The 17,769-nt window shown below is 41.8% G+C and overlaps 1 protein-coding gene across 4 annotated transcripts in view; it reads left to right on the plus strand.

Moving 5' to 3' along the window:
- Nucleotides 1-17,769, plus strand: part of LOC149142182 (forkhead-associated domain-containing protein / FHA domain-containing protein) — a 500,049-nt gene that overhangs the window by 38,253 nt on the left and 444,027 nt on the right. For all 4 annotated transcript variants that reach the window (XM_089446328.1, XM_089446329.1, XM_089446331.1 and 1 more), the window contains exons 2-3: nt 16,608-16,742; nt 16,865-17,006. In XM_089446328.1, the coding sequence (XP_089302454.1) occupies nt 16,608-16,742; nt 16,865-17,006 (277 nt within the window). The remainder of the gene's footprint in view (nt 1-16,607; nt 16,743-16,864; nt 17,007-17,769) is intronic.

The raw sequence follows: 17,769 nt of genomic DNA on the forward strand, positions 1-17,769 counted from the left end.
CCCTCAAGACACTTTACATCATGAATTTTACAATTTTACATCTCAAAGGGGAAAACCCATTTGACATAGACCCTCATAGACCACCCAGTTCTGCGACACAAACATAATCTAGCAGATCAAGCAATTTGTAATAACCTAACCAAATAGTTAGGATTATTTCCAAATTACTTTTACATAGACTCGACCAAGTACACTAGGAGTCCCCTAAGATTCTAATGACAAAATCCATTCCGGCTTTGGGGTTAGGCTGAAGGAAAACTCTGCCGATCATGGATCGGTGAGACAAAAAACCTTCCGGAACGTAGATTATCACTAGAAAATTAGGTTTGCCTAGGCAATTTACATACATGACTCAAATCTGCTAAGATTATTTATAATTTACACATGCAGACTGGGTTTACAACATAACATGATTGGGCTGATGATGACAGTCGAATGGCACAGACAGATCGATCAAGCGCTATCCCTTTTGAGAAAAAAGGAGGTGTACTGCTATGGGTAGTTGACACGTAGTGGTCAACACACATCATAGCTTGCAAATCGCGCAGTGCCAGTGGAAAACTTTGCTAAGGCATCCTCCACCTTATCAAGGGATGCTCTATCCTGAAATATCTGCCTCAATGCATCCTTCCTCCATTGTGAAATTTCACCATCTATGTGAGGAGGAAATTTGCGGGAAGGTCCACCATTCAACGACTCATGGCTTTAGTATTTTAGGTTCAATGAGTGAGCCAAACAATGCAAAGGTGTGCAATTCTTGTCCCATCTGCTGACAAGAATATTTTGCATGGTGGTGAAGAAGGCCTCTGGTGATGTTTCATACTCAGGGCACTCACTCTGTAAAATAATGGTCCTCACGGACTCAATCATGGAATCCCATCCCTCATAGACCTCTTCTAGGATGGGTTGGTCTGTATCTACAAATCGTAGCAACGCATTGTTAGGGTCCATGATCTTAATAGTGAGATCTACCCTCTCCCACCAAGCATCATTTAACACTGTGTCCTTGACTCTTTTTGAGGCTGCTTGATTTGTCTTTCTCCAAAAAGACTAAAACCCTGAAATAACCATAGCCCCTAGAGCGGTCTTGACCTCCCTCAACCTCTTCAACATGATAGATGGGCGTACTTCTTGTAGATTGTGAGGGCATTTATTTGATTTTGTACAAAGTTGTGGATATGTCGTGCATGCTCAATAATACTGTTGAAATTTCTAAGCCTAACACGTCAGAAATTTTTCCTGCATTATCTGGTTTATTTCACCTACTTGTTTATTCCTTAACAAGTTATTTAACCATATAAATACTGAAAATAAACACAAATGCAGTCTCAACTCATCTACAAATCATCAATTGAAATAATATGACAAACACATAAGGGACACTATTATTTTTGGACAATTGTCCCCGGAAAAAACCAACTTGGGAAAACCGGTACAGTTGTTCTGAGGGTTCTATTATTAAGCAATTTTCTTCAGTACAACTAGGGTGCCAAACTGGCTCACCCAACAAAAATTTCTATTTGGCAATATTACCTCTTCTTGGAAGCAGATATTCAGTGTCTTAGCACTAGTCTGCCCATGAAAATCCTTCTGGCGTTTCTTCAAGGCTCTGCGTCAGCCCTGCTAGCCTCTGCATAGCTCTAGAACCCCCTGCGTCAGCCCTCTGCCTCTTTGTGTCAACTCTCTGGCCTTCTGCGTCACCCACGTAGGCCACTCAACCTCTGCGCAGTCACTGTTGAAAAGTGTGCAACAAGAAATGCTTGTTGAGATTGCAACAAGATGATGGAGCTTAGTGAAAAGAGTCGCCTTCACTAAGTGGGCCCGCAGGCAAATTATGGTGCAAGTTCTATTTTTGATCACAGTGTGGATGATCACAGTGTGGGTGACCACAGTATGAGTGATCACAGTGTGGGTGATCACAGTGTGGGTGACCACAGTGTGAGTGATCATAATGTGAGTGATCAAAGTCTATTTTTAGACTGGCTGTCAAAAATAGAAAAGTCAAATATTATTGTCTCATAATAATATTTGGACTATAAACTTGATCTTATTCTCTTGGAGCACTTCAGGATGAGCTACGGATGTGGTACATGCAGATCCCAGAAGGAAATACGTGGTTACGTATGGGATGACTAATATTTGCATGCAGGACTTCAGTTAGAACTCAAGTGAGTTGAGTTTAGTGGACTGGAGGTGCAGTTGATGGAGTTGTGTTCAGTTTAGCCTTGTTAAACTAGTTGTATTTAGTCTAACAGATCAATAGACTAGAGATGAGTTGGGTGAATTAGTTATTAATTAATTCATAAGTTATTAACTCATATTGCAACTATAGAATACATCAGTTAACTCAGTTGCATGTCAGTGCATGTTCAGTTCAGCAGGGACAGGTGTTAGAGGATCAGATTGCTATCAGTTGTGACTATAGCTGTGCATGATGATTTGCACAATCAGAGGGATTGAGTATGCCAATGAATTGGCCAATATCAAGAATTGTAGCCTGTGCTCACGTCCAACAGAGTGTGAGTGATTATTTGCAGGTCAAATACGAGTTTGGTAAACCATTCTCATCAGTTCTTGAGCAGGTATTGAGCTGGAGAGGCAGGCAAGCAGTGGAATAGATTTGGAGATCAGATTTGAGCTGTATTGTGTGTAACAGGTGGAGCTGGTACTGGATTGCTTGTGATAAGCATTGTACTTTGTAATGTTATATGATTCAATCAATATAATATACATATATTGTGGGATTTTTAGCGAGATGCTTTCCCCGGGATACATACTGTGTTAATGAGTTTGATTGATGCTTCTATGTGTGCCTGTGAATGTTTCTGCTTCTGTAAATTGATGATCAACGTAGAGGAGATTATGTATTATACATGTTCCGCTTATAATTGTATGATCAGAATAATCTCTGTGAATATGTGTTAAATTATTCAAAATTTCTACATGGTATCGGAGCTGCTTGATTTGTAGAAGAGATTTTTACAGGATATCAAGTGAGGATTGATCATCGGATCTATTATTCAGAAAGTGTTTACATTTTATTTCTTCAGGCAGAGTCTGTAATCGGGCTAGGTAGCCTTTGGATTCATCCTTCTTTTGGAAGGTGAGATATCTGGTGAATGCCCATACAGTCGATCTCTGTACAAGAAATACTTTGTTCTCACGAATTCTAGATCGGAAGTGGTTGAGTTTTGAGTTGGTGGATTTTGAATTTAATTCCAAAGCAAGAGATAAAACTTAGAAACATCCAGTGTGAGAATGGAGACAGTATGCCCCAATGTCTCACGAAGTTCACCCAATGCCGGGATGAGCTGGGAAGTGTGGGGGTGACTGTCGGATGATGGGGATGGTGAGTCTAGGACTCCTTGACCTTCCTAAGAGTTGGCATAGCTACTAGGACTTGGTGAATGGAAGGGAGAAACTGCCAAATTGTGAACAAGTATGGTCGGATTTGATGCAGGAGGAGATTAGACGGCACACCAGAGACAGTTCTTCATCTATGCATGATGAGGAGAACTGTGCCTTAGCGAGTAAGGCGAAGAAAGGGAAGGGGAAGGTTTCTCTTTCCGAATCCAATTCTTCCAATGATGGGAAGAAGGTTGACAAGGCGAAGGTGAGATGCTTTCGTTGTCATGAGTTGGGTCATTATGCTACTAATTGCCCAAAGAAGAAGTCCAAGAAGGGATCCGGGGAAGGATCTGAAGGTGAGGCACTTGCTTCACAGTTTGAGTTGGATTTCACACTCTTCGCATGCATGGTTTCATCCATGATGGGAAGTGGTTGGTTTCTTGACAGTGGAGCTTCTTTCCACATGACCGGTGACAAAAGTTTGTTCAGTACTTTGGAGGAGAAAGATCTCCAGATACTCATAGGATGGGTAATGATGAGAAGTATAGTGTCTCAGGTGTAGGCACGGTTATTTTTCAGAGGGAGCATGGAGCTCGCCTTACCTTGACCGATGTCAAGTATGTACCAGGACTGAAGAGAAACTTGGTGTCGATCGCGATGCTGGAAGACAGAGGCTATGATGTAGTCTTCAGTAAGGGAAAGGTTTTCCTTAGACACATCATCACTAGACAGGTGAAGCAGATTGGTTCACGGGTCAAGAACCTGTATGCTCTTGAGGTTCAAGATGCATGCAAAGCCTTGAGCAGCGAGGCAACTGATGGAGACTTGGTGGTTGAGAGGGAGCGTATATTACCTGTCAACATGCAGAGCTAGAAGAAGTCTCAGACGATTGTGGAGGAGCCACGATTGGTGCAGCAGCTTCAGGAGGTTGTGGAGGAGCCACAACAGGGGAAGCTGAGAGGAGATCGAGTAGAGACATCTACTCATCCAAAGACCTCCAGTAGGGGGAAACTTCGAGCCAGGTGGGCTGAGGGATCGCATGCAGCCATACCTCCAGGTAGGAGGTGGGGTGATGTAGATTGATCGTCCCAAGGAGGAGGGGCAAGATCCTTGAGGTACCCAACCTCTTGGATGAGACCTTGCTACGGGAGCCCCAGATGTGTAGTAGCAGGAACTGACTGATTGGGTAGAGACAGATGCGGATGGAGCGGCAGAGAGAGCGACATTGCAGGGAATCCCAGGACAGTGCATAGCTAGCAGGCTGCAATAATGCGAGAGGCACAAGTGTTTTGCACAGTGCTAGGTGGCACAGAGAGGTGTGCAATGGTGCGAGATGCATGGAGATGTTGCAGTAGTGTAGATGTCAGAGAGGGAGCACTTGTCAGCAGCAGGTAGAGCTTCAACATCAGAGGGTGTTTCTATCCCAACAGGGAGGTCAGTTGGGAGGTGCAGTGCGGATGCAATGCTGCGAGATAGAACTAGCAGCAGCACGGATGCAGTCAGAGATCAAAGTGACAGAGGCTAGAGCAGTCAGATACTGAAGAGCATAGAGATGCAGAGTCTTCAGTCGACAGAGGCAATAGCAGTCAAAGACTTTGATGACAGAGCAAGTGGACCAGCCAGATGTGTTGCATGGAGAACATTCCAGAGTTTCAGGATTGGGTTTGAGAGGAAGCCTTTCTTGTTGAGAGGGAGTGTTGAAAAGTGTGCAACAAGAAATGCTTGTTGAGATTGCAACAAGATGATGGAGCTTAGTGAAAAGAGTCGCCTTCACTAAGTGGGCTTGCAGGCAAATTATGGCGCAAGTTCTATTTTTGATCACAGTGTGGATGATCATAGTGTGGGTGATCACAGTGTGAGTGATCACAGTGTGGATGATCACAGTGTGGGTGATCACAGTATGAGTGATCACAGTGTGGGTGACCACAGTGTGAGTGGTCACAGTGTGAGTGATCAAAGTCTATTTTTAGACTGGCTGTCAAAAATAGAAAGTCAAATATTATTGTCTCATAATAATATTTGGACTATAAACTTGATCTTATTCTCTTGGAGCACTTCAGGATAAGCTACGGACGTGGTACATACAGATCCTAGAAGGAAATACGTGGTTACCTATGGGATGACTAATATTTGCATGCAGGACTTCAGTTAGAACTCAAGTGAGTTGAGTTTAGTGGACTGGAGGTGCAGTTGATGGAGTTGTGTTCAGTTTAGCCTTGTTAAACTAGTTGTATTTAGTCTAACTGATCAATAGACTAGAAATGAGTTGGGTGAATTAGTTATTAATTAATTCACAAATTATTAACTCATAATGCAACTATAGAATACATTAGTTAACTCAGTTGCATGTCAGTGCATGTTCAGTTCAGCAGGGACAGGTGTTAGAGGATCAGATTGCTATCAGTTGTGACTATAGCTGTGCATGATGATTTGCACAATCAGAGGGATTGAGTATGCTAATGAATTGGCCAATATCAAGAATTGTAGCTTGTGCTCACGTCCAACAGAGTGTGAGTGATTATTTGCAGGGCAAATACGAGTTTGGTAAACCATTCTCATCAGTTCTTGAGCAGGTATTGAGCTGGAGAGGCAGGCAAGCAGTGGAATAGATTTGGAGATCAGATCTGAGCTGTATTGTGTGTAACAGGTGGAGCTGGTACTGGATTGCTTGTGATAAGCATTGTACTTTGTAATGTTACATGATTCAATCAATATAATATACAGATAGTGTGGGGTTTTTAGCGAGATGCTTTCCCCGGGATACATACTGTGTTAATGAGTTTGATTGATGCTTCTATGTGTGCCTGTGAATGTTTCTGCTTCTGTAAATTGATGATCAACGTAGAGGAGATTATGTATTATACATGTTCCGCTTATAATTGTATGATCAGGATAATCTCTGTGAATATGTGTTAAATTATTCAAAATTTCTATAGTCACTAACTGCCTCTACGTGGCTCCTGTTGCCTCTGTATAGCCTCCTCAATCACTGTGCTGGCCCTCTGGCACTATCTCTGCCTCTCTGCTATGTACTCACTGCCCCTCGCTGCAACTCATATCACTTTTTCGAATTTTCTCAGCAAACCCCGCTCTAGAAAATTGAACTGACTGATCAATCTTGGTGTATCTCCAACTAACCCTCAAGCCTCCTCTTATACTTTTCTTGTTGAGTCTTCAACGACCGAGATTAAATCCCTAATCAGTGGCTAAGATTAGATTTGGCTTGATCCATATCATTTAGAACATTCTCACCCAGTTTTTTTTTCCTAAGGAAAAATCATAACTTTTCATTAATTTTGAAAAATTACATATAGTAGATGCCTATGGCATATGCATAACTATTGGTCTAAGCCAGTCAAGCAGTGGTCAAAAAATTATAAGTTATGGCCAAAGCCATTCCCAAAAAAGCTGTACATATTCACCTCACAGGGTGTACTCATTTTGTCTAGTAAGCAGAGTATAACATAAATATATACATAAAAAGATACTGTGTGTGAAATGAAAATAAACCAAAAATTAGGGCCTGTCCGCCCTAGGATATGCCCTATCAGTGTAGGGCCGGTGATAACACTGATACTGTTCTGCACCAAATTGTTCCTGAATCATCCACAGGCCTCTGGGGTGTGTCGTGGCCTCCTTGGATAATTTGTCAGCGGCCTCGTTACGTTCCCTGTAAATGTGTTGACAGGTGATAGAGTTAAATTGTGCTTTGAAATCCATAATTTCATCCGAGATGTTCCTAAGTGTACGAGCATGACAATTATTGATACTATTGAACCAATTAATGATGATTTTGGAGTCTTCAAAGATCTGTAGATTAATGCATGAATGTGCCAGTGCAAAATGCAAAAGATGTCCGAGTGATCAGTTTTGCAAAATTATTGGTTCCCTCTCCCAATCCCAATTGTATTTTGTAGTGGTGTTTCTCAGATAGGAATATAATGATTCCCCCCCCCATCCCTGTGCTTGGGCGGCTCCATCAAAGTATGCCCACGGTATGGAGTGATCGATCGTCTCAGAGGTGCAGGAGCGGTTTGTAGGAGGGTGAGATTCATCAGGAATTTCATGGTAGGCTATGATAATTTTTGTTGCTGCATGTGGCCATCGGGCCTCTGTTCCTTTGAAGATGATTTCGTTCCTTGTCAGCCAGATGGACCAATAGATGAGGAGAGGGAGGCATAGAGATTTTGCATCATGATTTGCAACAGTCCAGTTGTCCCATGCTTCAAGTATCGAAAGACCTTGCCAGCTGCCATGTTTGGAAAGGAGGTTTAATACATGTTGCCATAGCTGTGCACACTTCGGGCAGTGGAGAAATAAGTGGTCATTTGTCTCCTCAGCCTGTTTACAGAGAACACACCAATGTGGTCCATAGTGAGATCGGCGCATAAGGTTTGCTCCGGTTGGTGTCTTGTTTTTGAGCACGTTCCACATGAAGAGTCTGGTTCTTGGTGGCGCTTTGAGCTTCCAAATCTTTCCCCACCAGTCCAGAAGTACAGGTGGTTTGCGCTCATTGAGAAGGTTGGGATAGCTAGCTTTTGGGGAGTACTTACCATGATCGGCCGGGGTCCAGATAAGCTCATCGGGACCTTCTTTGATGCGCACATGGGCTTCTTTCAGGGCATTTATGTACCCTTCCCAGATCTGCTGCCAGTGTTCAGGGATACCCAAGTTTTGAGCAGATAACCATGCCTGTTCGAAGATGGAGCTGTTCTCCAAATCTGCTATCTGTGCAATCACATTGATATGCCTCTGATTTAGAAAATGGATGAGACCTGGAGGTAATTGATGCATGTTCCCCCCTCCTGTCCATGGATCCATGCCTATACGGGCCAAATTGCCATCATTTATTCTCCATGTGAGACCCTCTCTGATGAAAGGCAAAGTATGCAGTATTGCTTTCCAAACCATAGATACCCCTGTTTGAGGCCAGGAGGGTAAACGAATCCAGTCCATAAGATGATGAGGCCAGATATATTTGTGGTATGAGACTTCAGTCCAGAGGTTTTGTGTAGTGAGCAGGATCCAGCCCATCTTGGCTGCTAATGCATGTGCAAATACTGAGAGGTCTTTTAGTCCCCAACCTCCCCATTTCTTAGGGAGAGCGATGTGCTTCCATCCTACCCAAGCAAAAGGTTTGCCCTCTTTATATCCATTCCAAAGGAATCTGCAACAAATCTTCTGAATGCGAGCAAGAATTCCTTTAGGAATCCAGGCCTGTTAAAATTGGCAACTAGGGCCAAACTCCATGTGGGTCATTTTATTCATGGCTGATAATATTTTTATTAGATTCCTCTCGTCAAAATGTGTAGGATTCATCTAAAGATCATCCGATTCCGATAAGTATTTATGGAGATATGAATTTATTTTGATTATGGAATAATTATCAAGCCGACCAACAATTCATGTAGGCTCAGAAGCCCAACAGTCGCATCTATTCAATCATCAACATTTGTATATAAATACAAGAGGTCTTTTCCTCATTTGGACACACTCTCTCATCACATCTCTCTGTCTCCTGCGCAGAAAAGAGGCTCTTCTCCTACTGCGCAGAAAGAGACTCTTCTCTCACACGTGTGGAAGGAAGGACGCAGATTTAGGGCTGCAACTGCAGATCCAAAGTTTGACCAGCGTTGACCATCAGTCTGCTTCTCAGAACTGCGCTGTAGGTGAATTTGGATCTTCTCTGAAGGTTGCATTTTTTGGTGAAGGAATCAAGCCGATTCGACTGTCGGTTTGCAAGATATTGTCTGCCCTAGTTTGGGACTGATCTAGGGTTGGCTGCTGCTGATGTAAATCAGATTTATGTACTATTTCTCTCTGCTGAATTATTGAAGATAAAGGAAGATTTGATCAAAGGGTTTCCCCACATTGGGGTTTGTCCCTGGCTAGCTGCCACATCTTGTGTCTCTTGTCTTGGCTTGTTTTCTATCGATCGTTTAATGTTCTATCTGCACTTTACTTTATGTACATGTGATTGCTAATCTGTGGATAATAATAAGAAAGATAAGTAAACTGCTCTAAGCATAGAACATACCATAAACTAACATGGTATCAGAGCTGAGGTGAAGACAAAGCCCGAGCAAGAGCAAGAGCAATCACCGAAGAAAAGATTGGCAAGGCTATCCTAAAAGAACTATGGGGTCCTCAACACTCTTCCTTGCCGAAGACAAGCTCTGTGAGAAAGCTGACTATCACGGATGGAAGATGTCTCTTGATCTAACCTTAGAAAATCAAGGAGTGTTGGACCATGTGAGAGGCAATATTTTTGAGCTTCCATCAAATGCACCCGCTGCTGCCAGGAACAAATGGAAAACCAGTGAAGTCAAAACAATGAAGATCATCCGGGATTCTATCGACAAGCACTTGGTGGCCTACATCTCCGACCTGAACACCTCCAACGAAATCTACGATAGACTGGTGAGTTTATTTAAAGTTAATGATGCAAATCAAGTCTTGTTTCTTAGAAATACGCTGAAGGAAATTAAGAAGGGCAAAGATGAGAGTATGCAAGCATACTTAAGAATCACCGAGATCAGGAATGATCTCCTATCTATTGGGGAGATTATTACTGATATGGAAATGGCACTCACGACTCTTGGAGGATTACCATCCGAATGGTACATGTTCAGGACTACTCTTCTCAACAATAATGTAATTCTTGGTTTTGAGGAATTAATGACAAGATGCATTCAAGAAGAAACAAGGATAGAAGAGCAAGAAATGCCCATGCCTAAAGGTCCTTCTGTTGCCTTTTCTTCTCATGCTAAGAAAAGAAATAATTCCGGGACCAAATAAAAAAGAAAGGCTGGACCTAAGGGTGGAAGAAAAGGACGATGTTACATTTGCGATAAAGCAGGTCACTATGCAAGGGAGTGCCCTGATAGAAGGGACTCACACTGGGACGATGATCAAAATCCCTCTCATGGCAATCAAAGGAATGGCAAATCTAATAGCAGAGGTAAAAGGAGTGCTGGAAATCAAGGAAGAGGACAACCATTCAACAAGGCTAGAAGTTCCAGGTATGAATCTAACACTGTTGACAATAAGCAGGATGAATATTATCTACTAGCTGCTCTATCTACCTTTGCTCCTTCGGACTCGCTAGGAATTTGGCTTACTGATAGTGGTGCCTTAAGGCACTTCACTGGTTACAAAGAAGTTCTCCATAATATGATAGAGAAAGAAACTAACCTGGAAATTGTCCTTGGAGACAATATGAAATATCCCGTGAAAGGTGTAGGCAATGTCTCTCTTAAATTGAATCAAGGTAATACGATCCACTTACAGGATGTATTATATGTACCTGACCTCAAAAAGAACCTGGTGTCCATTTCGGCAATGGAAGACAAAGGCTACAAGGTGGCTTTCATTGATGGCAAGGTACGTGCATGGAAAAACAATATTAAAGATGCCTTCACTCTTGGGTTTCGAGTTGATTCATTATATCAGGTCAGAGGAAGTCCGCTAGGTGTCATGTCTTGTGACACATCTCAAGCCTTGATCGAGAAAACCGAAAAGAAGATCAAGATCTTAAAGACGGATAATGGGACTGAATATGAATCTAACGAGTTTCATGACTTTTGTAAAGAGGCTGGCATTAAGAGGGAGACTACGACACCATATACTCCTGAACAGAATGGTGTGGCGGAAAGGAAGAACCGTACGATTGTGGAAGCCGTCCGTGCCATGCTCCGCGATCAAAGACTTTCGAAGTTTCTATGGGCCGAAGCTGCAAGCACCGCCATATATGTACAAAACCAATGCCCTCATCAAGCATTGGGTTCCAAGACTCTTGAAGAAATTTTCACCGGTAAGAAACCTGACGTATCTCATTTTAGAATTTTTGGAAGCCTTGTATATTTTCATGTGCTGAAAGTGAAAAGGAATAAATTGGGTGCATCTGGAAAGAAAGGAATCTTCATGGGCTATGGTGAAAATACTAAGGGTTATAGAATCTATGTAGCCGGTCAAAGGGAAGTCGTGATTAGTCATGATGTCACCTTTGACGAAGATATGGCTCTCAGTAAGGTGGACAATCTTCCGACTTTGAGGAGCTCTCATGAAGCCGACATCAGGGAACCAAAAGAAAAGGATGATGAAAGGATGCCTGATGTGGAAGAACCCATGGATCTTATTGATCCACCTGAGCCTTCCTCTTCTAGAAAGAGGCCCTCTTGGCTTAGGGGGTTGCTCGATGATGCTAAAGGGCACACTGCACCCCGAGGAACCTTCCGAGAAAGTAAGAAACCTAACAGGTACAGAGATACCTGACCATCATGAGCACGATCATACAAAATGAGCCTTCATCATTCTCAGATGCCGTCAAGCATCAAGTATGGAAGGATGCTATGACCGAAGAATATGAGTCTATTATGAAGAATGATGTCTGGGAAGTAGTTCCCAGACCCCAGGACAAAACAATTGTCACTTCTAAATGGCTTTACAAGATAAAGCATGCAGCAGATGGAAGTACGGAAAAGTATAAGGCTCGTTTTGTTGCTCGTGGCTTCTCCCAGAAGGAAGATATAGACCATGACGAGATATTTGCACTTGTTACTAGATATACCATCATAGCCCTTGGGGCTTCACAAGGATGGAACCTACATCAATGGATGTCAAGACCATGTTCTTGCATGGTTCGATCAAAGAAGAGGTCTACGTGGAGCAACTTAAAGGATTTGAGATGTATGATCGGAAATCTCATGTATGCAGGTTGAAGAAGGCTCTCTATGGGCTGAAGCAAGCACCCCGAGCATGGTATGAGAGGATCGATAGCTACTTGATGAAGCTGGGATTCACTAGGAGTGAAGCCGATCCTAACCTTTACTTTAAGGTTGAAGATGACAAACCTCTCATACTGGTGCTGTATGTGGATGACCTCTTTCTAACAGGTGCAGACCCTCTCATTCACAAATGTAAGAGGGAGTTGGCTTCTGAATTTGAAATGAAGGACCTAGGACTGATGCACTATTTCCTAGGACTTGAAGTGTGGCAGAAGCCAGGGGAAATTTTCCTATCTCAAGGAAAATATGTGGTGAAGATATTGGAAAGATTCGGTATGGTGGACTGCAAGCCTGTAACTACCCTGATGGAGCTTGACTTCAAGAAGTTAAGCGGTAGTGCTGCTGGACCTATTTTACGAAATGCCACCGAGTATCGGCAACTCGTCGGAGCATTAATGTTCTTAGTGAACTCCCATCCAGATATATGCTTTGCAGTCAACACGTTGAGTCAACATATGGTTGAACCTCACCACATACGTTGGATTGGTGCCAAGAATCTATTGAGATATCTTCGTGGCACAATTACTTATGGGTTAAGAGACACTGCCGGAGATGTGAGACTACTTGGATGCACTGATGCTGATTGGGCAGGCAATGTGGAGGACCGTAAGAGCACTTCTGGGTCCTGTTTCTCCTTGGGATCTGCTTCAATATCCTGGATGAGCAGGAAGCAGAAGTCGGTGGCTTTGAGCACTACCGAGGCAAAGTATATTGCTGCTAGCATGGCCTCCTGTGAGGCAGTCTGGTTGCGAAAGCTCTTCAGTGAGTTGTTTGGATTTACATTGGATACCACCGTGATCCTATGTGACAACCGGAGTGGGATTCATTTGTCAGAGAATACCGTATTTCATGATCGCTCCAAGCATATCGATATCAGGTACCACTAAAAGAAAATCTGAATAATGCTAGGAATCGTATGAAGCAACAAGCAGACCGTAATAGAACCGAAAGAGAGTTTGAAGTTGGAGAATGGGTATTTGTTAAGCTCCAACCATACAAACAATTATCTTTAAAGCAGAAAGGAAAATACAAATTGGCACCAAAATTTTATGGACCTTATCAGATCAACAAAAAGATTAGCCAAGTTGCGTATGGTTTAAGCCTTCCAGAGACAAGCTGTGTTCACAACGTCTTCCACGTATCTTGCCTAAAAAGGGCGCTAGGTAACAATCAAACAGTGCAAACAACGCTTCCATCCTTAGATGATGAGGGAAGGGTCATTTTAGAACCAGAAGGTATTTTGTCTACTAGAGAAAGAAAGCTTCGATATCGTACTATCAAGGAATATTTGATCAAGTGGAAGGACTTACCCGAAGAAGAAGCTTCTTAGGAGAATGAAGCATTTTGTCAACAACATCCATCGTTATGTATGCTTTGAGGACAAAGCATTCTTTCGAGAGGAAGGCAATGTTATGTAAAAATTAGTTAGTTTAGGGTTATTATTTAATTTCCAGTTAAATTAGACGAAAGGGCACGATCATAAGATCATGCCCTTTCCCCAAAGGGTGTCCATGGCGGTATATAAGCCAGGAACCCCATTTGTAAACACTCATCATTTGTCAATTCATCTTTTTAATAAAATATTTATATATCTATTTCTGCGTATCAGAAGTTTTTTGTTTCAAATATGCACCCATTGGAGGAAAAATTGATTTTGTGGAAAGTAGGTCGAAATATTTGGATGAGGGACCCACAAGGAAAGGTGAGGCAACAATTATAAATAGAGGGTTGAAGGCAACATTGGGCACCTTTTGATAATTTGACATTTACACATTGTTGCTCTAGCTGTTCAATTGAGTCACAAGTGCTGTTTAGCACTAGAGGTTTCCAAGGGGAAATCTCACCCTCTTCTTCGGTGGACCATGAGTGCCACCCTAGGGAGGTATTGTCATGACTTTGTGGAGACTTGGGGGACTAGTCTCAGGTGGTACGACTTGCCTTAGCTTCAGCCTGGACGCAGAAGAAGAACCACACAATACTTGGGTGAAGTGGGGTATTGAAATTAGAGGCTATACCATTACTGGGCAATTTCTTGTCCAAATGGCAGGTGAAGGAAGAGAATTTACTGGAGTTGAGAGTTCCCTTCTCAGCAAGACAAATTTCTTTGGTTGGGCCTACGTAGACTTGTCCCAGGACTACGCAGCCATTGGTGGAGTTGATTGTGGGGGGGCTTGAGAGAAGGATTTAGGAGCTGAGCTGCTGGGATTTCATTTGCAGGGCCATTGGAGGAGGATTGCCGTAGTTTGGAGAGTAGAGATTGATAGGAGTAGCCACAGTAACAAAATTCGAATTTGGTGGAGGGCCACGCTGTGAAGGGTCAAATTTCGAAGGTTGGAACCAAGGGAAACCCTTTCTAGGTTTTTCCGGGTTTTTGACAAGGATTTTATATCTAAAATTTCCAAATTTTCTGTGCAGATTTGAGGGGTCAAACAGGGGACACAACTCAGCCAACAACAAAAGGAGCTAAGGGAAATTTTGGCGAAATTCCAAGGTCAACCTTTGGCCAATTCCTTCGTGGGTTTTTGGTGGAGAGCCCGGGGTTAATTTCCTGGAATTTTCCGAGCACCAGAGTAGGCCTTAGCAGCAGTTCCTCACAACCAACAACATCTTTCTTGGCAGTTTTAGTGCAGAGCAAGGAGAGAGCCGCATCAGATTTGGGAGGGACTTCTTATTGTTCATTTTGGCTTAGCTAGCTTGCATTGAGCAAGCCCAAATGCACTTTTTCTAGCACCTCATTGTACCCTCTTCATATTATAGTAAAATGGCTCAGCAAAGCAGTTTTTGGTGCAATTTCATGGACTGATTCATGTGTTTGATTTTCATGGTTTTTATGTCTATGTTCGCTTTGTTATTTACTGTAAAGTTTCCCTAGGAATATTACAATGACAGACTTCTCACAACAGAACCTTGTATGTCTACGTCAATTGACAGCTGCGGTGTTAGTACAAATCCGATCTTGATTTAACACTACATTGCTTGTTTAGGCCCAGATGTCCAAACTCGTTAGCTCTCTACTTCTGTTCTGATATGGGAACCATGTTTGGAACTTCAACTAGTTAAAGCATCAAGCACAAAGTCTCCTATCTTTGCGATAACTCCCGGATCAATCCAACAATGGATCGTCAACTTTCTTGTAGATTGGCACTGTAACACCTCCAACCTGTTCTTAAGCTATTTGACTCAATTCTAGACTATCTGGAACTTAACCAGATCTCAACTTTTGTACACTCGGACCTGTACAGCCATGGATACACAATAACGTATTATTTCACGCTCTGTCTCCTCTCATTACAAACTAATACACATTCAGATTTATCATTATGAAGATCTCATAGACACAAACATTACAGATCAAATACTCAAGTTTGTACAAACTGGCCTGATTACACAATTGCTTGGCCCTTTTCTTCACTTTCTTGGACCTCTCTCAGCTCTCTTGTTCTCTCTTCTATATTCTCCTATCTTATTCTAGTCATTACAGACTTGGTTATATACAATAGAATGGTTTGCTGAGATCCGCTAAAGGTGGATCTAATTATCCATACATGGAAAATATCTAGTCTAAGCTTAAAACTTCTAAATCCCTTAACAAATCACCTCAAATAGTGCATTGCATGTTGATGAGGAAATAATCCCGCATTTCTCTAATCAGTGCTTATTACTTCTGAAAAATCAAAATCCTAACCTAGTTATGTTAAATTAAATTAGATTAAGGGAATCCATTCCCTTTAGGAAATGCGGTAAGACTTTCTAGGTCTTGATGACCTTGAAGAAATACTCCTGCATCATATTGTAAAGGCCAAAGAGGGTGATGGATAGAGGACACCGTTTTTTGACATCAACATTAGTCCTGGAAAGTCCATGAGATGTGAAGAAACAGCCCAGCGCTGTCTCACAAAGTTGCATCGTGGAAGAGACAAGAAGGTCAAGTTCTCCAAGGGAAGAAAACTGCTCAATGGGTAAATGCCGAGGAATGGTGTTTAGGCCTTCCAAAAGTCAATGAAGAAGCAGTAGACCTTCAAGGACCTCTATCTAGATGGATTGTGTGCTTTAGGGACTTTAATGCAATGGGGGGTCTTAGGAATTAGAAATAGTTACAACTGCATGCAGGTGAAGTGTTTTGCCTTAATGTGAGAGGTGATTAGGGATAGGCAGAAGAAAGAGATAGACGTGTAATTGAGATAATATTGAGGATAACTATGTCTATGTCATCTATGGCAGGAAAGCTACAGCCACCAGAAAGTTTATCACCCTGCAAAGTCTCTTTAACTTCAAAATTATGAAGTTTTTACAACCATATATCTAATTTATCCTTTATTTTTCTGTGAAACATGATTTTTTGTTTGGATAAAGAAAGTATGTTTTCTTCCTAGATGAAAACAGCATGATTTTGTGCTTGTCAGTAGCCAGAGTTTTCCTATGGCCCCATTTCAGTTTATTTTGCTCAGTATCTCAGTGCTGGAAACTTTCCAGGTTTTTGTCTTCATATGAAGTACCAAAATATCTGCCTGTAACTGTTGCATGCCACAACTCTGAACGCTGCTGGAGCAGGTGTGATGACCAACGCTGGTCCAGACCATATGCTGATTGGCCTAACCTGACAGTTGTGTAAGTTAAAATAAATTACTAAATGTTATTTTGGGTACAAATGGTTACTGTATGAAGTTTATACCCTCTGTAAATTTTGGGCATCAGGCTCTGAAATCTTTTCTGATTCTTTGCTTTTTCAGTTACCCACCCTTTCCTGATACAGTTGCGTTTGCTAAAGGTAAAAGACAAGGTGTTGGTTGTCATCATCCTAAGATTCTTCTTTTACATCGCAGAGACATCATGCGTGTCATTATTACTTCAGCAAATTTGGTCCCTAATCAGGTACTAGCTAGGCTGTTCTTTTTATTGGTAGAAAAGAGATTTTATTCTGAAAGAAGCCTTAAGATTTACATATAGTACTAAGATGACAGCTTCTATTTATATCTTCTTGGTGGACTGCTAGCTAAAATCTCTACTGCCAAACTGAGTTTTCCAAAAAAAAGGATTTGTCATTGTTAATGGTCACTACAATAAGTTAATAACCATTAAAATATCAGATTTTATGCTTCCCCAGATGATACCAACTACAGCTTCAGGATCCCTCTTCCTGTTTGCCTGTAACCTCCTGATTTAGTGACAGCTCATGGACCATTTTTAATGCTTTCCATGAAGTCAGCAGGATTCTGATATGGTTTCTGACATCTGTACAGTGTACACTTATCCTTCAAGGTGTCTTTCAGCTGGCCTAGTTTCAGAATGACAAAATTATTAAAGGAGTGACACCAATTTTATTAGAACCAGATTGGTCATTGAACTGGTAGATCCCCCAAAGCGAGAACTGATAAAAAAAATGGGACCATAAAATACATAAATATTCAAATTTTAAAGAAAAACATATATATTCATGTGCATCCATATAAATCCAAACCATTTATGCACAAATGTGCAAAAGTTATCATTTATAGCAAGTAAGAGTGTATATAACCAAGATAGCACTTAGTGCAATACATCCCTAAACCAAAATACATCAAGGAATAAGCTCTAAATGACCTGTAGAGTCCAAAAATAAGCATAGTACTAAACTACAATACTACTAGTACAAATC

Source organism: Pinus tabuliformis, chromosome X (genome assembly GCF_031772625.1).
Source record: "Pinus tabuliformis cultivar Carrire ecotype Pingquan chromosome X, CPIR1, whole genome shotgun sequence".
Classification (NCBI taxonomy): domain Eukaryota; kingdom Viridiplantae; phylum Streptophyta; class Pinopsida; order Pinales; family Pinaceae; genus Pinus; species Pinus tabuliformis.